The sequence below is a fragment of the Argentina silus genome (genome assembly GCF_951799395.1).
Source record: "Argentina silus genome assembly, chromosome: 5".
Taxonomy (NCBI): Eukaryota; Metazoa; Chordata; class Actinopteri; order Argentiniformes; family Argentinidae; genus Argentina; species Argentina silus.
Window position 1 is genome coordinate 7,573,036 of NC_139659.1, and position 22,368 is coordinate 7,595,403.

The 22,368-nt window shown below is 46.8% G+C and overlaps 1 protein-coding gene across 3 annotated transcripts in view; it reads right to left on the bottom strand.

The window, feature by feature from the left end:
• The window catches only part of lhfpl2a (LHFPL tetraspan subfamily member 2a), a 32,715-nt gene continuing 10,347 nt past the window's right edge, over positions 1–22,368 (bottom strand). The window contains exons 2-4 of one of the 3 annotated variants that reach the window (XM_083669412.1): positions 19,781–19,858; positions 6,414–7,467; positions 1–1,277 (exon numbers count right to left, since the gene is read on the bottom strand). In XM_083669412.1, coding sequence (XP_083525538.1) covers positions 1,021–1,277; positions 6,414–6,834 — 678 coding nt within the window. In that variant the 5' untranslated portion in view covers positions 6,835–7,467; positions 19,781–19,858 and the 3' untranslated portion in view covers positions 1–1,020. Of the gene's footprint in view, positions 1,278–6,413; positions 7,468–12,795; positions 12,848–19,780; positions 19,859–22,368 lie in introns of those variants that run through there. The other 2 variants (XM_083669413.1, XM_083669414.1) reach the window with 2 other exon arrangements.

Here is a 22,368-nt window from a genome sequence, read left to right on the forward strand (position 1 = left end):
TTCACTTTTTTTATTGATTTGGCAGAGACAGATTGAGGGGGTTGGGACAGTGGGATGACTCAACAGACTCCAGCTCTGTGGTTAGTTAACGTCTCAGGAATAAGAGCCCTCCCTGAGACCAGACACTAATAATAGTAATACTTCTGTGTGTCGTCTTCTTTGAGTCCATGTCCTAGTCCACAGATTATAGAGTCTGCTGAGGAGGTCCTGAAAGAGACCAGGCATGGTAGGATGGGGTTCAGGTGAAGTTAGTATTTCAACACACACACACACACACACACACACACACACACACACACACACACACACACACACACACACACACACACACACACACACACCATAGCTCTCTTTTTGCTTTCCTGCAGTCCATGTGAAGCATCGCTGGTGAGGCGTCCCATCAATACATTTCAAGGGTCCAAGAACACATACATTGGTCATTCAACTGACAGTACATTCTGTAAGCTTTAAGGACATCCACACTAAACTAAGGCAATTTCTGTGAGTAGTTTATTTGACTGAGCAGTGGTTCCCTTGTAGTTACTCACACCTGGCTTACAAACATTATACCAGATCCAGGTTCACTGGTCATTGTCTGGTGAGAACGCACCAGTTTTCAAGGCAAGAGTGACATCAACACAGCCTGAACAGAGCTGAGGACCACCATTCTCAGATCATTACTATGTACAGTATATACACACTTATTTACAATACAAACTGGTGCCAGGGTAGCTGGTACTGGCACACACAAAAATCATAACACACAATAACAAAGACAGCACCTCTAGTGGCGGAAAGAGGAAATACACACACATTAAAAAAAAGCTTGGCACTGTAGATTTCTCCCACATCAACACAATACATGGTCAAAGAGAGTCAGTCTTCTTAGTGGTAAACAATACAAGGGCCTCCCTTTGATTGACAGGTTGGCCCCAGGGTGAGGGGGTGGGGGTTGTGTTGTTAATCTTCCTTTGCCCCTTCCTCTCCTCCCTCCCTCCATCCTGCAGGTGTGACACCGACTCAGAGAAGGCAGATGAGGCTCTTGCCCTCCTCAATCTCCTCTTGCACCTTGTCACTGGAGGTGGCGATCTCGGCCTGTGCGGAGAACACGGCGCAGATGAAGGTGAGGACGGTGCCGCCCATGGCTGTGTAGAAGGCCCAGCCCATGGAGCACAGGCCGGCCCGGTAGGGAGCCGCATCCGGACCACAGTACAGCTGCACCTTGTCTGAACCCCAGCCTGCAGGGTACAGCATCAAGCCCAGGATCAGAAACAGACCTGGAGAGAGAAAGAGAGGGGAAAGGAAGAGAGAGAGAGGGGGGGGGGGGTATATTAATACCATCAGTAACAACTCAAAAGAAATATTTTACAGCATCAGTTACAAACAGAATATGAAACCCATCCGATAGTATATTGTTATCGTACTGGTATGTGTGTGTCTGTGTTCAATAGAAGGAGAGCTTTAGAGATGGCCAAAAAGTGCCAATGGAAAACTTTCTTTGTTCATCCACAGAACAGCTACATTCTCTGGTGTCAAAATATTTCCTGTTCCAATAACACGTTGTTGGCATTCTGATATCCCGTTGGACAGAAATCTCACACTGGGCCAAAATGATTTCCTGACCATGGCTTCCAAACACGACTCAGCAATAGATCTGCCCTGTGTGAACTCGCCAAGCGGCTGAAAACCCCCACAACCTGTCTTTTCCCCAACATACCCTAGCATGGCGACCCTCAGGTTGGTGTACAATGCGACCTGGGGTTACAACATGCACAACAACAGGAAAAGGTAGCCAGAGCGGTTTCCCCCCCGCCAGTCACTGACTGACCCCCCAGCTTCCTGTGTCTCTGCTCAAGGATGGGGCCACTTCCTGTGGAGTTGTGACCCACTTTTATCACCATACTGATTCTGTTACAACACCAATAGGGACCAACCAGGGAGCCTAGCCTTACAACACCATAGAGGCATACATACTAGTCACGATTAGCAGGAAAAACCTTTTCTGCTATATGAGGTAATGCATGTTACTTGCCAGTGACATTGGATCATTACCAATATGAAGTATAATACATTAATTCTTGACCTACTTGCATTGAGACAGATTAAGTACAGCACATCACCATGACAAGTTTGCTTGCCCCTGTGAATCTATTCAGAGTGATCTAATCTAATTCTCCTGTGTCTGAGGTCCCTGCTGTATCCTGGTCCTGCTTTACCTTCACCACTCATACAGCTGGCATTCTACTGTAGGAAGATGCCATTTTGGTTCAAGCTTTGAGACAGTGCAGAGCAGCAGACGCTGAGAACTCTTAAAGCACCTCCAGAGCCCTCCATTCTAGTATTCATCTCCTCCCTGTCTCTCTCTCCTCTCCCCTCATCCTCCTCTCTCTCCCGTGGGAGCGGATCACTCAGCCGGCCAGAGGGCCTGCAGCCGTCTGAATCTCAGGAGGAAACACTTAGAATAATAAGATTAGAAATAAAGGCCAGAGGAGAGTCTGTAGAGAGAGAGAGAGGGTGAGAGAGAGAGAGAGAGAGACAAAGAAAGAAAGGAGGAGTTTGAGAGAGAAAGAGGCCATACTGTACTATATGTCTCCTGCACCTCTCTTCCAGAGCAGCTCTCTATCCCTCCCTCCCTCCATCTGCCCTGGCACTGGTCACTCGCTCCATCAGGAGATGAAAAACAAAAGTGCAGTGCCGACACCAGCTTTCCTCTCTTCTCTCTCTTTCTCTCTCTGTCTCTCTCTCTCTCTCTCTCTCTCTCTGTCTTTCTCTCTCTCAGAAAGCGCCCAATATCGCATTAAACGCGGAAATGAAAACTAGGTCATAAATTCTTTCCACATGTTGCTGCGTAGTCCTGACAGCCAGACCGGCTCTGGTGACGGATGGAGGTATGGTTTTAATTCTACGCCCCCCCCTGAACCGCCTCCTCTCCCAGGACCCCCTCTACAGAAATCCCCCCTACACTCTGGACCCCTAACCTAATATCCCACTGTACTCCCCCCCCTCCAAACTGTATATCCTCCATCCACTAGCAGTCCCTTGAATATTCACCATTTACCTCTCCTTGTTCCCCTACATGTATTCCTGTCCACATCCCCTCTGGGTGGATATATTACCCACCCCACCCCACCCCACCCCTACCCTCCATACCTCTCTACTCTACCCCCCTCCCCTCCCTTCACCCCTAGCCACAGGTCTACATTTGGTTCCCAGAAAACCTGCCTGGGCGCCTTCTTCGTCTCAGATCCAGGAAGCAGAATAAGAGTACCAGGGCAGACTCTGAGAGCCAGGAGAGGAGAGGGAGAGAGGGAGAGAGGGAGAGAGGGAGAGGGAGGCATTAGGAGAGGGAGAGGGGAAGAGAGAGAAATTGAGAAAGTCATGAGGGAAAGAGCTGGAAGAAAGGGAGAGAGAGAGAGAGAGAGAGAGAGAGAGAGGGAGAGTGGGAGGAGGTTGAGGCTCACACTGGAAACTTTGGGGCTGGTGCGACTACCAGGTAAGACTGTGAGCCAAGAGAGCCTGGATGAGGGGCTCCGTCTGAACGCTCTCATACTATATACAGCTGCCCCCATGTAGTGGATGTAAAGGAGTGGATAGTGTTTCTCTGTGTTGTGAGGAGAAGAATCCCTCCTCCACCTCCTCCCCCTCATTTTCTCCTCTTCTCTACTGAAACCGCAGAGTGAGCTCAACTGGAGCAGTTCAAGCCATATGTAAGCACTGCAGGGTAAACACCAGCACGGGCCTCTTCTACATCACATGGCCATCCCAGTACAGAGATGCTAAGGGCCAAACTGATTCTTGAGCTGTTTATTCGTAATTTAGGTTACAGTATACAGTAAGTTATTGTGGTTTGAAAGCACTTGTACTGCTGTCCAGATTGAGCCAACCATTTACACACAAGCATTCAGTCCAATACAGTACCATAGATGGGAAGTCATAAAGGCTGTAAATGAATATCATAATACCATAAAAGACTAAATCAAATCTATCTGCTTATCAGCAATGATTTAGTTCCTCTCTCTCTCAAACACACCCACATCACTCTCTTTGTTTATTCTATTTGAGATGACTGTAACCAGCCTATCAGACCTCTCCTTTAGTTCTCTGATCCATTCCTAGTTACACCCAGTGCTGTACTTCTGCTTTCTGTGTTTACTTAATAATAGAGACATCCAGGCACAGACATCATAACACCAAAACCACCGGTTCATTTACTGGAACCTCTGTCCAGCTGTCATAAGCCCACACCTATTTAAGACACAGGTCAATAGTCCAATCTGTGAGACAGTCAATGACTCATGGCTGACCGTAAGCACTCAACACTGTTGTCTGGGGTGAAAGTTAACAACGGGTAGTAAAAAGGATATGACACTCCCAGCTGTAGACTTGGAGACAGTTTTACGACCTCATGTTTGTTTGTTGTCTCTAACTGCTGGAAAGGAAGAATTCCACGGCATTTAACACGACTCTGAGGGAAATCGTCAAACTGGTTATTCATGTATTAGGGTATTTGTGTTGAGCTCATTCTCTCAAAAGAGCGCTCAAGGTGTGTGTGTGTGTGTGTGTGTGTGTGTGTGTGTGTGTGTGTGTGTGTGTGTGTGTGTGTGTGTGTGTGTGTGTGTGTGACTGCTGGATGCGCGTTTTCCAGAGAGTGACCTTGACCGTTGGTCATCTGTTAAAGATATTTACTGTAGTTACGTAAGGTAGAATGGCCTTTCCATCAGGAGTACAGAGCTGTATTAACACATCCTGGTCTTTACGCATCCTGGTCTTTACACATCCTTGTCTAAAGCTCTGTCTGGGATAAACAGCTTGGCTAAATTACCTCCAACAGATTTTAACCAATTAATCTGAGATATTTTTTTTTATAGGATAATATGTATGCTTTTATGATATCACTCTGTGTGAAAATTCGGTTAATTGGGTTAGGGCCACTCCAGTGAAATGACGTGACCATCTCTGGCAACATCTTCCCAATCTTCCCATCTGAGGTCAATCGTTTTCCCCAAACATATGGGATCTGATTCCAGTTTTCACATTACGGCCAGTCGGCAAATTTTGTGGAAATAATGATTGGAGGAAAGTCAACTGGCGGAGGGGAGAGAGAGTGGGCTGATGAGTAATATCACAGCGCTGTCTGAAAAAAAGGAAACCGACAGACCTTTCCATCACTCTCAGAGACAAGTGGAGATAATCAAGAGGAAAGGCATTTCAAAGGAAAAACACAAACTCAAAAACACACACCTGACAGAGGCGTCAACACTGACACACTGCGAGGTGTTATGCTGCTGTGTATTTTGGGCCTTATCTCTTCCTGTAATCAGAGTGTAAACTAAAGGTTACTGACCGTTAAAGAGTGCAGAGGACTGAAGGCATGAAGGAAACATCCCCCCTCCTGCTATCTGTGCTTCCCTTCGCCCCCTTTCCTCTCCCTCCTCCACATCCCCATCCTCTTCACGATCAAGAGACCCAGCGTGGCCCAGATCTGCTATTCTAATCAGGTCTGCTACACAGTATGTGTCTCCTCTGCTCAGTATTGATGCCTATATAATAATAACAGATTCCCCAGCATTACCTTCCATTGGCCCAAGGCTCCTAGCTCCACCAGCCCAATATGGAACTGGGCCCTACTCTCACAGTCAGTGCCCTGCTGGTCAACTGCCCTGCACAGAGAGGATTAGAGGTGACATGTAGTTCACCACACGCCCACCTCCCCTGTCAGAAGCAAAGTAACGACTACGGGGGAGAAGGACTGAGAGCTGGGAGCTCCGGGAGGAATGAGAATCAGTCTGAATGACCTCATCGTCTCCCATGACGGCCGCCTCCCTCCCATAATTCATCACAGCCAACCACAGTGTACCAAGAGGCACTGAGACAAACACATACGTCACATGACCTCCCCCCTGACCAATTTCCCTTTGGGAAAACACAGTAACGGCCTTGGAGGGAAGTGACAAGTTGCTATGGCTCCCTGACCTCCAACCTCTGTGGGTCAATGTTCTTTCACCTCCACACGAGAGTCAAACACACAGAGACGATTCTGGGAGTTAATGCACTCTTGGGCACATTTGTGTGTGTGTGTGTTTTTGTGTGTGTGTGTGTGTGTGCGTGTGTCTGTGGTCAGCGGGGCCTAATTTCTCTGGTAAATGTTTAAACACCAGAGAGGGATGGACAGAAACACTAGGAGTAGGATAGATGGATTTGGCTGTTCAAATATTCCAGCCCCCCATTCCTAGGGTTAAGGGGAGCATTCAGCTGTGTAGAACTACATTATGGCACAGAGGGAAGTATGCACAATGCATCAACTACACAAAATGCATGCAGCCACAAGTGTGTGTGTGTGTGTGTGTGTGTGTGTGTGTGTGTGTGTGTGTGTGTGTGTGTGTGTATGTATCCCGTGTCCCTCTCCCTCTCACCTGCAATAGCCTGCAGCAGTCCGCACACATTAAAGATGCTCTTCTTCATGATGCTCTGAAAGCACATGGTAAACACTGACATAAAGGCCACAGCACACAGCAGGAGTATCCCTGCCGCCAGGAAGATAGACGTCGCCTGCCAGAACCCGCTAGCGATCTCCCCAAAGTGTATGGCATAGGGCCCACAGAGCACCCCGCGCCGGAGGTGGGGCAGCTTGATACAGCGGCCGTAGATGCCCAGGGTGGGGCGGTAGGCCTCCCCAGCCGTGGTGGCTCCGTGGGGGCCGAAGACAGCATCGGGGGTCCTGGGGAAGCCCACCAGCCAGTCGGTGCTCATGAAGGCGATGAGCTCCCCGAACGCGGCCACAATGCTCAGCAGAGTCCACAGCATGGAGCGACAGGTCACGATCACATGACACATGGTGACGATGCCTGGAGTGTTTCTGCTTCTTGATGTCAGATTGGTTTCCCTCAAGGGATCAATGAAGTTCAATTAAATTGAATGAATTCTATTAGTGAGGTGAAAGGCTATCCGGAGGTCAATAGGTGGGGTTACAGGTCATGAGTGAAGGTTCCTCAGGGTGGAGGGTGGAGGGTGGAGGGAGAGAGAGCTGAGGCTGGGGTCCTTCTCCTGAGGAGGTGTGTGTGAGAGTGAAGGTTCCAGCGCCGGGAAAGGAGGGAGGAGACAGGAGAGGTTGGTTTAGAGGCAGTGCTAAGATCAATGATTCACAGTCTCCCTGTCTCTCTCTCTCTCTCTCTCTTTCTCTTTCCCTCTCTCTCGCTTCTTATCTTCTCCTGATGTTGTTCTGGCGCTGCTGTTGTCCCTCCAGTCCGTTTCTCTCTCTCTCTCTTTCCGTCCCGTGCTCTCTTACTCACTCTTCTTTCACTTCCTTTCGTAGTGTGTTGTGCGTGAGTCTTGTATCTTGAGTGTCTGTTTTTCTCACTCTCGCACTCTTTTGGCTCTCTCTCTCTCGTTCCCCTCTCTTCTGGACTCTACATCGTACTGAAGGAGTGTCCCCAGGGCCAGCCAGCTGGCATCACGTCAAAAACACACCTAAGAGAGAGAGAGAGAGAGAGAGAGAGAAGGAGAGAGAGAGGGGGGATGGAGAGGAAAAGAAAGTGTGTGTGTTAATTCGGCCTCTGTTAAAGGCAAGTTTTAGCCATTAGCAAATTAGCATTAACAGTTACAGCAGCTATCTTCTACTGAATCAGCTGGCTGAAGGTATTTCTTCCCCAGACTCATATAACATATAACATATTCATAAAACATGGTAAGCCTGAATTAAGACACTCTTAAGACACTCTAAGATGCTTGGGGAGGCATGGGGAGGAAGCGAGGAGGATAAAGAATTGAGGAGAAGAGGGGAAGAAAGGAGGACTCTTTAGATGTGTGTCAGTGCTGTGGTTGTATGAAGTGGGCCTCCTCCGAGAGTGTTTATGTCTGAGGGCCTGCTCTCAGCCTGCTCGCTCTGTCTTGGTCTCCCATGTGCAGCTGTGTGACTGACAGGGGTCAACCCTATCCCCCTGTGAGCACATGTGTGTGTGTGTGTGTGTGTGTGTGTGTGTGTGTGGGCTCTGTGTAGCATCAGTCACAGGACCAGTTGAAATGTTGAGAGAGGATATGAGGGGGTGGGGAGCTGGGGGGGTGTACAATGCAGACAGAGGGAAAAACAAGCCGCAGGCTCGGATGAAACAGCCCACACCACTGACCTGGGGTCAGCTCTTAGTTGATAACAGCACGGCGGTCCAACCGTCACAGGACCACAGATAACCCCTCTGACACAACCCCGCCTTCCAACCACAGAGCCATTTCAATTACATTACAGCCACAGAACTAGGTCACCCCCCTGACACGAACCTACAACAGAGCCATTTCAATAACACCATGGTCAGAGAACCCAGAGATAACCCCTGGCCAAATCCTACAAGCCTATTATCAAGGGAAGAGATAACCCATGGCCTTCATACCTCACAACACGGACATATTCCATAAACACTCTTGCTATAGTGCTCTGGGGAAACCCCATTGACGTCATCTCACAACATTTTGATCAACGCTATCCCTACAATGCTCAAGACTAACCCTTGACAGCATCTTACTACACAGCCATTCATAAGCCTTGTCACTAAAGGATATAAATGACCTACTGGCACAGTTTCAAAACATGGTCATTTCAGATACAGTGAGTACTCTGTAACCCATGGCCCCATTCATAACACAGACATCTCACTGAGGATATGGAGAGGATATGGGTTAGTTTACCCACTGGCACAGCTTCAACACAAACACACTGCTGCTTACAACGCTACATTACGCTTCTGAATGATAACATTGATAAGGAGACCACACTACAAATGCATTGTACGGTACATTATGAAGGGTTGCTACTTTGGATGTAATTTAAGATGGGATAGAAACCACAAACTGTACAGTAGACAGGCAAGATGACCTCACTCAGGTCAACTTCAGGTCAACTCTCCGTTGGCCTCTGGATGTACAGTAAAGTCAGGGGGGTTTCTAGAGATTACAGTCTCCATGGTTTTTCTCCACAACAGCCAGCAGACAGCCAGTATCTGGCTTCAGCATCAACACTATGGGAGTGTGGCGGGGAGACAGGGGACAAGGGTGTAGTCCACTGGGAGAGGGGCTTTGGATTGGGTTTGGAGGAGAACCTCAGTCACATGAGGAGATGTAGGAGGAAATCGAATCCCTCAGAAGAGTGCAGATCCTCCCATGTTCTCAGGTTACTTCCCATACCTTTCCCTCTTTCCCGTTCTCTCTACCTCCCCCTCTCCCTCTCCCTCTCCCTCTCCCTCTCTATCTCTCTCTCTCTCTCTCTCTTTCTGTCTCTCCAGTGGGAGAGTGTTTGGGTGTGATTGGAGGAGGAAATCTAATCTCTGAGCTCAGTGTGGACTGTCCCCTGCTTCCAGATTAAATTCCAGACTTTTCCCAGGAGATCAGATGGGAATTGGGGGGATCATCAGCATGGATCAGGAGAGGAGCAGGGTTCAGGAGTTTATCTGTGGGAGACCTTCACCAAGGGGTCAGGAGAGGACAGTCTTTATCACGCATAGCTTGGGGGGCAGAGACTCACTAAAAGATGGTTTATCATCATCCTCAGTCTCAAACACAAGTCACTGAGACATGGGCAATGGAACTTTTCCATGAAACAACACCATTTAGTCGTCAAGGGAGACCCTAGGCCGTTTTCTGGCCAGTCTGGGGTCCAGGGAGCAGGGGGCCAGGGTTGACGCGTGTGCCCCCCACGCTCTGAGGCTCTTGGGGGCTATTTCCGTCACACAGTCCCTCAAGTCTGCCACAATGAGGTCACATCCCAGCTAGGGGGCCTGGGAGACTGTGTGTGTGTGTGTGTGTGTGTGTGTGTGTGTGTGTGTGTGTGTGTGTGTGTGTGTGTGTGTGTGTGTGTGTGTGTGTGTGTGTGTGTGTGTGTGTGTGTGTGTGTGTGTGTGTGTGTGTGTGTGTGTGTCCAAGTCTGGTGAGGTCATAAGAACAGATGGAGACAGCCGTCCCTGTGGCATTGGATCAAAATTACTTTTTTTAACCACAAATGTCCTTATAACATGCACACACGCGCACACGCGCACACACACACACCCACACACCCACACAGACACACACACACACACACACACACACACACACACACACACACACACACACACACACACACACACACACACACACACACACACAAAAACAAACACTTTCTAACATTAAGTGAAGAAGCTAATGGGTTGGTTTGCAAAAAAACAACCGAACTCTTGACACAGTAACCCTTGTCTGCCTGATTCTGGGTCATAAAATGTATGAGTTCTATAGATCTTATGACAGGACTGATGTTTCACAGCTCCCAGTCTAAAGCAGAGGTCAAACATTTACCGGCCAGTTGCAGACTAATTCCTCATTGACAGAAATACTGTCACTTTGAAAACACTTAGAAGCTGAAACAATCTGAACCAGCTGGGGAGACACAGGGTTGAGTGACCCGCTTTGAAGACCAGGCCACTTGGCCTCTGACCCTGACTGGCAGGGGTGCCTGATTGCAGTGTATGAGAAAGTTGGGGCCTAATTGCAATGAGTGCCTGGTTACATACGACCATGGGTCTCACTCCGGGGCAGCAGAGAGAGGGAGGGGTGTAGGAAGGACAAGTCTGGACACGTCTGGTCAGTGGAACAATGAAGGAAGACATTATTGCTTGTATAACGGTAATATTTACTTATGTAACATTTGCTTACATTTATCATATCATCATCATGCATTGTTACTGTATGGTGGGGTAATTTTAGGACATGGCTTCCTTCAACATTCCCCAGACCAGACAGAGTTGCAAGTGGTTATCATGAGCAGCAGTTTCCCAAGACCCTGTGGAGCATTGCAGCTCATAAACGTGTATGGGTATGGGAGGATTTATGATGTCCATTATCCACTCCCAGTTGAAGCCAGGGGCAAGGTAGGGGATTATTCAGGGCTCAGATTACACACACACACCCACAAAAACATATAAGACCCCCTGCCACCTGTACCAGCCCCCCCCCCCCCCAACCACTGACACCAAGGCCAAGACACCACCCACTCTAAATCCTAAACTATAATGTTGGGTGGATGGGGCACCCATAGTGATGTGTTTTCAGTCATTAGGATTGGGCAGAGTTAGGGCTGGGGGTCATTTGGTTGGGCTGTGGGAAGGGAGGTCAGGGCAGCTCAATGGTGTGTGTGTGTGTGTGTGTGTGTGTGTGTGTGTCTGTGTCTGTGTCTGTGTGTCTGTGTGTGTGTGTGCGTGTTTCAGAGTTTGACCGGCAGGAATGGGAAATGAGGTGGAGGGCTAATTTGAGAGGTTGGGGGGCCATTAGAGAATGGTTTACCATTCGAGTTCAGTTGCATTACAAAGGGCTCAAATATGCCCAAGTCACACAGTCAATTCATTCAAACACGTAATTTACACACACATGTAAACACAATACACACACACAGACCCAAAGTCCTCAACCCCTGTTAAAAGTGTCCGCTCAGCCTTTCTCTTATCACAGCAACTCAACGGCAGGAAGTGCCTCTGTACACTGCCATTGAAAGGAAACAATCTGCGTATCTATGGAATACTACGAATACGATGAGCGTCACCGTGGAGATGAGGTGTTTAATAGCTGGTAGTGGGCTGTGCCCCTGGCGGTAACTGTGGACCAATGTCCCCTAAACATGCTGAGTGTATGGAAGGTATGCCTACACAGATCTAAACAGGAGGTTTTCATTAAAACCCATAGAACAGCATACATAGTATATACACTCAGGAAAGCCAGGAACATTAGCCACAGCATGTAACTATCCTCTACATACCACAACATGATCAGTAGCATAAAAACATAGAGTTGTTATGTATTTTGAATATTTCAAAGTTAAAGCAACACTGAGGATTCCACTCTTGCCTCTACTAAACCATAAATGGCAACAATCCCTTTAACCTACTTCTTCAGATAAACTGAAAATCAATATGAGTGTGTGTGACTCATCAGGCAGAGTCCGGATGAGGAAGAGACCTATTCACCTCTGATATAAACACTAGAGACAAGCTGCTGTCCACCAGTTAACCAGACCTCTCTAGTCTACACACATGGGTGGTCAAGGCCTAATCTGGAGAGGCAGGATGTTCTCAAGCCACAGCAAACCATTTGAAACCATTCATATCTAGATGGATCAGTACAGATTTAACCAAATACTGCTACTACTAAACATGTGTCGTTAGAGTCACATCCATAAAACAGGCAACAGAAAGTGGTGTAAAGTCAGTGGTGATTGGTTTCTGATTCTGTCTGAGCCTAGGTATGAATCACCTGGTGCACATCATGATCTCAGTGGAACATGAACACTTTAGAGGACAGTATTAGTATTAGCCATGTCCTCTGGTAACAATTGATATGACTCTTAAGAACAATGGCTCTCTCGCCAGTGTGACAAATTACCTCAAAGTCACATTTTCCATAGTGAAAGAGCCAATGTTTCCCAAGACTACTGTGTAATCTGCTTACATTGATATTGCATTGTGACAGTCCAGCATGATTATGATTGATTGGAGGAACATAATATTTACATCCTATTGCATTAGTCATCGCTTTTGTTGGATCTAAATGGGGAGTATTGTCAACTAGGAAAAAGTCTTGATGACTTTATGAGGCAAGAGGTGAGTGCTGTCACTGGGTAAGCTACATACTACAGACAAAAAGGTTTCATATAATAGTTACAGTATTGACAAAGTAGTAATTCAATATGCTTATCATTATCTACCTAAAACTGACACAAGTATGGAGACAATTTATGATACAGTAATATTTTTGTAATAAGAAAAGAGACTAACAAAATAATCCAACCTGTTTGCCATTGTTTCCCCCCTCTGAGCTGCTCTCCTGATGTGGTTTATTGGCTTTACCTCTAGTCGACTAATACAGTCAGTGTCTGACTGAGACCCCTATTCACAGCCCCTCCCCTGGGCCCTCCCCTTATACTACATGTCTGCTCCGATTGGTGAGACTCACACTGGGGGCACACCCCCTGACAGAGTCCACATGGCGGCCATATTTCTGCCCAGAATCTAGGTTAAAATAACAAGAGCTGCCTGTCTCTCTCTCTCTCTCTCTCTCTCTCTCTCTCTCTCTCTCTCTCTCTCTCTCTCTCTCTCTCTCTCTCTCTCTCTCTCTCTCTCTCTCTCTCTCTACCTTGTAAGTGCCTGACTGTTTGACTGACTGGCATGACAGCACTTAAACTGAAGTGTCTACATCTGTAACTGTGTCAGTGGGGAGTCAAGGTGGTGCTTTTGAGTTGAGTTGTCGATGCAGTATGCTGATAGTGTCGACAGAGACATAAGTAAGAACCTGTCTAGTTTGTCTGTGTTCTCACAGAGACAAAAGACTTCTACTGTATATGAACATCCAGGGAGAACACAGGTTAGACAGGAGGAGGGGCTGATAGACCAGACACCTGTACATGAACTGTGAGTAGAATGTAAGGTGGGTGGACTATGAGCCTTCTTCTGGGCCAGTATAAGATCTTAGTAGTTCAGTAGATCAGTAGTAGTCCTCAACTTCTTAACATTATGACCCACCTCAAGAATTAGTTTTTGGAGGGTTCTTTTGTGACTTGCCAGATAAACCAACCTGATACTGTATGTTTACAACAAGGACCCATGATGCACTGGCCGCTAGCCAGAACCCACTCTTTGGGATACATGCTGGCTCAGAGAAAATCTGCATGGAACCACTTCCATGCAGATTTCAGACTATATTAGAAACAAAAGCCACTGCACAGTTCAACATGGCTACTATAATCCATCTGCTTTCATCTTCAGCCTCATAAAGCTTGTCCTTTGACTGTGTTCCTATAAATACTGGAGTCTTCTCTTTAGCGAATGCCTGTGATTTGGATAGGAGAGGTTAATGGGCCATTTTTAAAAGCCATACAATGTCCTCTCAGTCTAAAGTATCACACTGCTGCTGCAGGATTTTATTGCTGCCCTCAGCAAAAAGAGCCCTGTTCTAAAAGCCTCTCTAAATTCCTCCTCTGCTGGCTTTTTTCTTTTTTAGCTTGCTGTCGTTAAAATGTTGGTCAAAGTTGCACCGACTGCCCTAGCTCACTGTGAGTCGGAATGGTTTCTCACAAAGTGTTTGTTTTTGTGTGGAATCCCTGGTGTGAGATGGACACACACACACACACACACACACACATTTGACACGGTGTGTGTATCATCTTACAGGTCTGGTGGATAGCGCAGGGCCACTGGGCGCTCCTAAGCCCTGAGCTTTGACGGTCAGGGTGATGCCTCTTGGCAGCTTCTGAGTCTGAGACACAGTACAGGCCTTCACATCAAAGAGAGGGAGATCAGAGGACATAGGTCAGGAATACCCTCAGCCCTATACATAGCAACACACACACACGCACGCACACAAACTCACACACACACACACACACACTAAGCGACGGCATCCCTCTTGCACGGAGCAGAGCACAGGCTGGCCACAGACGCCTGGTCATTCATCTTGCCCTGACACAGACCAATCAACAGTATCACATAGATCTGAGGAGAAAGGGATGAGTTTTTAGGAAAGCAAACGGAAAAAAAGAGAAAACTGGTTGTTATACAACAGGCTGCCGTGATCAAGAGAGTTTGCTCAGTGGAACCAAGGTTTGGATGAGAAACAGCAATTGTGATGAAGCCTAAATCCATATGTGTATCATTATGTTAGTTTTACTCTCTTGATACAGGCTGTACATTTCTGTATACTGTGAGGTATTTTTCCCTATTGGCTGACACAGTGCTCAGCTCTGGAATGCTAACCCAAGCAGTGTGAGAGACAGGGAGGAGGAGCAGAGGAAGCCTGAGGAAGGGCGTTTACTAAAACCTAAAACACTTGAAAGGAGACATGGGGAGGAAGCCCCTTTACACTATTGAAATTGAATCATTGGCTCAATGCAACACCAGATCCCCGAACGTGACTCCATGAAGTTTTATACCATCTGCGTGTGTTTTAGATCAGTGCTATGGCTGTGTGTGAGTTACATCACCCCACTGTCCAGCCAGCATGGTGAGGTTATCCAGAGTCCCTCTATAAAAGCTGTGGAAAGTGATGGAGAGACACACGGAAAGATGGAAACTGATAGATAGACACATGGAGAGATTGGTCTCTGAGGCACTGATGAGAGCCTATGGAGTTTCCAGTCAGGGAAAATAATAATGACAGCTCCCTCTGCACTGAAGCAAAGTTCACATTACACATACTGTAGAGACTCTTGGGGGTAACCAAAAAAACATTGGTCTGGACCAGCGTCAATAATTCAAATGCTTATGGGGTTTTCTGATTGGCTATGAGAGTAGACACTACCCCTCCTTTATTCAAACCCCCTGCCAGCAGTCAGAAGCTCTGAACTGTCTTAGCTAACTCTCTAAAAAACGAGTACAATGATAAATGAATCTGAATGGAATCTTTGCTATATACAGTACCGTACCGCACATCCGCTTCCCCATGCAATCAGACCTGACTGAGCACTGTTAGAATCCCAGTCCAGAGGGGAACAGCCAGAGCCATCTGGCCATTCCAAGGCCACGCCTGCCGTGCATATCTGAGTCAACACACAGATGGAGTCAGATATTGAACATGCACAGGGGATAGGCATGTGTCCACTGAGCCCAATATATCACATAACCCCCAAGCCGAGTCTGAGGGGACCGGCGATGTCATCTTATTTCATGATTTCAAGGATGAGGATTTTTTAAAATCTAAATCTCTGTAAGTGAATCACTGATAGGCAGGCTGATGGGAACATGCCAAAGCTGTAACTGTAAATATCAGTCTTTCGGTCACTAAGAGGGCCAAAGGGAGCAGTAAGAAGATATTACAACCATTATCCTGCAGAGCGTAAGTGCAGAGTTTAGCTGACTACCTCACATCTTATTCCTGCATTATATAATGACAACCTTGAAGGTCATCGGACAGATGCTGCAAACTTCCCTGAAGAACTAACTATACACCAACTTGTGTAGCAACTGTCAAGTCTCTTTTCTACAGCAGATGAATGTTTATGACTATGTAACCTCGTCCCCAGGCTATTGCGCACAGCGCATATAAGCCTGCAATAAACCTGGCCTTAGTGAGAGTGAATTCACTGAGTAAAGTATTTGTTATTATTTGATTTCAGCAAATCACACGGCTGCGAGGCGTATCTCCGAATCAGAAACGTGTGGTGTACAAGAACTGGGGGTGTAGTGCTGTGGGAGATGATTGACGCAAGGTAAAGTCAATGGCTATGTGTGGTCCATTTTCGACTATCTTTCTATTGGCTTAATGAAGGTCAAGTTTGATGCTTTGGTCCACCAGACCTTTCTCATATTTTGGTGGAAGTGATGAATGTGGGACCAGAGAAGCGGATATGATTGGTATAGCTGCTAATGTATTAACATCCCGGGGAGCACCTGTGGAGCATAAACACACTGATGTGTTGAAGCTGAGGAAATCCCTGTGCAGTGTTTCACTGGCGTACACAGAGACTAAAGCGTGGGAAAGAAACACTGGAAAGAGAGGGAGAAGGAGAGAGGGGAAAAGACGGGTGTTGAGACCTCAGTGACGGGCAGATCCCTCAGCTGAGAAAACACCTGTGAGAGAGGAGGTGAGGAGCTAACATCTCCACCACAGGGCCACTGGGCTTTAGTAACACGTCTGAGAAAGGGGGATGGGGAGAGAGGTGGATGCAGAAAAGGGGGTTGTGGGACAAAAAGATAGAACAACCTTATGTTACTTGCCTGCCGTATTCTATTCTACACACACATACACACACAAACACACACACACACACACACACACACACACACACACACACACACACACACACACACACACACACACACACACACACACACACACACACACACATCTCCATTCCTACCCCCTTGGTCTGGGCCTAGTCTTTGACCCTCTCTCAGGGCTAAATTATGGCACATTTATTACAACAATTATTTTCCCTTAGAAACATCTGTTTATCTAATCTCACAAGGAGTCTCCATTCTTTTCTCCCACATTGAGCCGTGTGAGACAGAAGAGACAGAGGTGGGAGGGTGAGGATCGGGGTTCAGATCTGGGAGGGTGGGTGTTCGGTCCTCACACTCAGGCCCAGCACAGGAAAGGGACTTGGAGGGGGGTCCGGGGCGGCCAACAATCCTACATTTTCTCATATTGACAATAACACACCCAGCCTGTCGAGCCCACCACCTCGGAGGTTAAGAGGGTGATGGAAAACAAAGACCATCTGACATATCACAGTTTCACCTCAAAGTGGGTGGCCAACCAGCACGCCCCCAGAGGGGTGGACGGTGAGGGTTACTTTGGACAGCCATCATGTGGAAAGATCTCTCTCTGCTGTTCACCACAAAAGGAAGTTTCCCCCCTGGCCAGCCTCCCTCTATCTGTAATTTTACACATTTCTGAGCAGTTAGCCTTGGCCATGCTGTAATGCAATGCTTCATTTAAGTAGAGGATTAGAGGACTGAAGGAACAAAACAAACAGAGATAACAATTACCTCAGCAGCACAGAGCTCTCACAAAGGAATCGGGTAGTCAACAATGACTGTGACAACAACACTGTTTTTCTTCCAATCATGAAAACCAATTGAAAAAAAGTACAAAAGAGCTTCCACAAAAATCCCTCTCCAAATAAGGGAACGCACATGTTACTTTGTTATTGCTGTGCTATTTTCTGTTGAGCTATTCCCCCCAACTGCTAAGGCCTTAATGCTGATTAAAAGAGAGCTTGGGGAACCCCAGTACTTCTTCCCCATTTCCCACTGTTAGACCAGAGGACCTGGGGGCTAGACAGTCTCTCTAAGCCCTAACACTGTCCCCATTATACTTAACCATTTCCAGCCCCACCTTAACCCTTCCACTGACTGCAGGATCCATGACTGCAGGGGGGAGCAGGAGAAAAGACTCCTTACACCCCCAATCCTCCCCAGCCTCAACTGTGCTTCTGTTTTCCAAAATGGACTCAGGAAATCAGTTGAGCTGTGTGAATGGCATTTGGCCCCTCTCTGGAGAGCTTAGCATTGTTCTGCTGGGGTTTTGTCCAGGGGATGAGTGCAGTTTAATCCTAACTGCCCTGTGGGGCTGTTCCTCCCACTGAGGTTCCCACTATAGGAACACAAACCCTCCTGCAAGGTGAGAACCTGGCCGCTTTAGACAAAGGCCCCTCGGGGCAGACCTGGGACTGTGCAATCTGCACAGGCACTCCCAGGCTAACACGATACTCTGCTCAAATCAAAAGTAAGCACACCAGAGGTATGGGGGAGTTGTAAGTTGGCACCAGATTCTCAGCTTTCGAAAAAATAAGAGTATCAAGTGATATCATTCAGGCTTTCCGCTCATGGCAAAACACATTAGATGAGTGTGCGGAGGGGGAGAGGAGAGGAGAGATGGAGAAAGATGAGGAGACTGGCAGAAAAAAAGGGGGGAAACTGAGGAGAGAAAGAGAAGGCGAGAATGTGGGACAATACCAACGTGTGTTGGTATTGTCAGGCTGGTTTCAGGGAGCAAGTGAGATGTGACAGCCCTTTCACCTGAGGACAAAGGGAACGGTGTAAGAGACGCTCCAGGGAGAAGATTCCTCTGGCTCTCATTTTAGTCTGTCAGACACAATCACAAACACATGTCCATGTCACACTTAACCAAAAAGACAGATAACATGGAGACCTCCATTGTGTTCTACTGTACACACGAGACTGCCACCAACAGTGAGGAGACACCCGCATAAACCACTGCCTCAGTGGAAGATGATACGGCAAGATGCATAAAAACTTTTTCTTTTCTGGGGTGAGCAACTCAAGTGCCCTCATTTATTCATGTGATTGCAAGAAATCTTGTAGACGATAAGACAGAAGAGATAACAGTCCTTTTGAACTTCACTGATTAAATTCCTATGCATATTGAGGGTCTCTGATACAGTGCATAAGGAGACAGGAAGTGAGCATCAAAACAGGAAGTGGACCCCTGACATGAAAACCCCCCTATTTCAAGAGCACGGTGACAGCGGTGATTATTCTATTTATTATTATAGGGGGTTTCCTCATGATGACCTTCGCAGGTGGTCCCACTGAAGTATCACTCACTCCATTGTTTTCCTCCATATTGGAAAAACATCGTCCCCCATTCCGGCCGGTTCCGCATAAATATACTGGACAAATTTTCTGTGTCATTATGGGAGACAATGCAAATAGCCTGTGAACTTGAGGGTGAGGGGCTGGAGGATGTTGTAGGTGTCATTGTCTTTCATGTTAGGAGCTAGCTCAGTCAGCTCCTGTAGCCCTCTGCAGCGCACCGTGGCACAGAGAGCTTCAGCACCACACCAGCACTAAAATACCTACAACTAGATGCAATGCAGTCGTGTTTTAGGAATATACTTGTGCCTGCCAATCTGTAAACGAATATCTTATCTAACCAATCAATGGCAAAATGTAAAAAAAAAAAAATACAACAACTAACAGACACTAGGCCCTGAGGACTGGAGGTGTCACCCCTACAGTGTCAGCTAACACCTGCATGGCACAATAGGGCCATTGGGACAAGGTTGTCTTTCCACTAGTTATGACAGATGCTAGGAACCCAATACAATAACAACAAAAGCAGGAAATCATGTCTCTAAGTGTACAGTACAAGGTTGACACAAAGTCATGCAAAGAGTGTCATAAGTTTTCCAAATTAGATTTGCTAAAAATAAAATGGAAATATAGCATGTATACTGGTAGGATACAATTTAGAAACAGCCAGTGTCGTTTAAAAAAGAAATGTTGATATCGCAATCTATTCAGAATGTACCAACCTTCTGTGTGGAACCTTGGGGCAGAGTCAGAGACAAACGGTTCTCTTCGGGTCGGTTATGTAAGAGCCGCTTCAGGACCTGCAGAAGCAACAACGATGATACATTATAAAGAGTGAGCCTAAATCATAAAACCACACTATCTCCAAAGAGCACATCGGTTAACCAGTCAGAAGCTCTGTCGTTTTTGGCTCCGGTACAAAAATGAGCTGATTTTATTCTTTGCTGATGGTATTTTCCACCTAAATCTGAGACTCTGTAGGGAAGGAGTAATAGCACCTGGAGAGATACAGAAGCTATTAAACAGAGCACAAGTACAAAAACAGAAAAACTGCATCTGTCTGCCTCATTTTTGGTGCAAAGCAAGATTACGTGATGTTATGTGAAAAACATTAGCATAGCAGTATGAAAGCAAACTTGGCTCATTAATTTCCGAAGACGTTAAAGCATGGAACAAAAACTTTCCACCCACCTATGTCACTACGACCCCCCTAAGAGCAAGTCAAATATAAGTGTTCATTTTCATTAAAAACATGCCTTTAAACCAGTATTTGTCATTCTGGTCTGTCCTTTTCCCCCTCCTACAGCAATGCTGTGCTGTAGATCATTAATGAAATGCTGACTCTGCTCTCTGACAATGAACACTATTCAGGCCTACATAATACGCTGTCTTGAGAAGGAGCACTTAGGCCTGGATGGTTCAATACCCTCCAGCGAATGTCAGATTGACTATGTAATCTCAGTTCCCTTAGGGCAGGGAATGAGCCCTACCCATCAGAGCAGTTAACAGGACCAGCTCATCTACATAACACTACATGACCTTAACTGGTAACTGGTTAGGTTTACTCAGTAGGTAAAGCCTTCATTTAAGACCCATTGGCAACCTGTGTACTGTATCTTATGGGGAAATCTGGAAGCCATTGTGAAGGTGAAGCAGTATGTGGGGTTTCTAAGAGGCATGGAGAGCTGGAAACGGTTCTCAGAAAGATGAGTGACACCTGACACCTTGAGGCGGGAGGGATAGGGTGAGAGGGTTATTACTGTTACTGGATCCAGCTGCTCTTCCGATAAAATCTGACCAGCAACAGCTTTCAACCAATAGGATGAATGAATACCCCTTGTAGCCTATCAGTGGAAGATCTCCCACCCCACTGAGTTATCAACAGAATGGCCTCAGAGGGCTTTATAGAACATTTAGAACAGCAGAGGTTCTCAGAAGACATCAGGTATGATCCCATAACACCTGCCTTGCCCCTGGAACACCCACCATCCCTTTATGACGTGACATCATCACACACCTTTACCTGAGGTGCAGTCAGAGAGCATGGAGGTCTCTTTGTCTTCTTGAACGTTTCATTGGCAGAGGGCTGAAGCTATCAATTTTAAGGTGGGACAAAAAAAAAGAAAAAAAATCTGTTTATGGGAAACTGCAACACATCCAATTATTGATTCATTGTGTCTTGTCCAAGTCATACACAGACCATGTAAGTGCAATGTGGTTTACAAATGCAAGTAGGTTGTTAAATAGAGAGTAGATACAGTATAAATAGATTGCTGATACAAATATCACACAACAGCTCTGTTATCCTGGCCTAACCTTGTCAGTCCTTCAACAGCTGCACTGGCATCACTTCCACCCATGCTCCCATAACCACACAGTATGCCAAGTGGAGTGAGAGTGTGCCTCTACATCATTACCTTATCATACTGCAATGTTTAATGTTCATTCAGCAGGCCTGATACAGCAATGCCCTTCGGCTTTGGCAGGGCTGGACTCCACACGTCCGCTCTGAAGGCCTTTCAGGTTTCTATTGTGTGTAGGGAGTTCACCAGGGGCAATGGTGGGCCATGCCAATGCCGGTCTGCATTTCTTTCCAAAACATTCTCCCCTCTTTTCTGCCTTTGTTCACTCCACTTCACAAATCTGAGCTGAGCAGGGAAGGTGTAAAGAACCTAGTTTACAGCATATTTTCACCAATCCAGTCCTATCAGATCTGTGAGGGAGAGCAAGAAAGGGAAGAAGAAAGGAGACAAATATTTGGACAGGAATGCAGCCCTGAGGTAGGGCGCATGAATAAGGGTGGGCTTCTTTATCAGTGTCTGAGGCTCATGATGCAGCATTGTGTTTGGCTCTGAGGAGAGGCAGCCATGTTCTTAGACCTCAGATGAACCTCAACGGCATGGATTCCTTTGGTGTATTTTCCAATTACATAGCTGAATACATGGGTTACTGTAAATTGCTCTGGCCTAGGGGACTTTCCTCAAGTCTTACAATCCAGTTAGCAAGTCTCCACACCAGAGGAGAAAAACAGCCAGAGCTCCTTCTCAGCTTTGAACTGAAATCCCTGGAATCAGGTCATGGGTGCCCTGCCCAACCATCAGATAAAGCTGCCTGCATCACCACCCAAGTCACCCTATTCACTGTACTCAAAATGTATGTACTCAAAAGCTCATCAGACAGAGTATAATGAAGTTGGCACTGCACACTGCACTGTTAAGATCAGTTTAGGGTGTTTTCCCCTAAATGGTGAATTATGGTTGAGATTTGGGGAGATGTGAGAGGTGTGCTGTGGCTTGTAGTTCCGATGTCT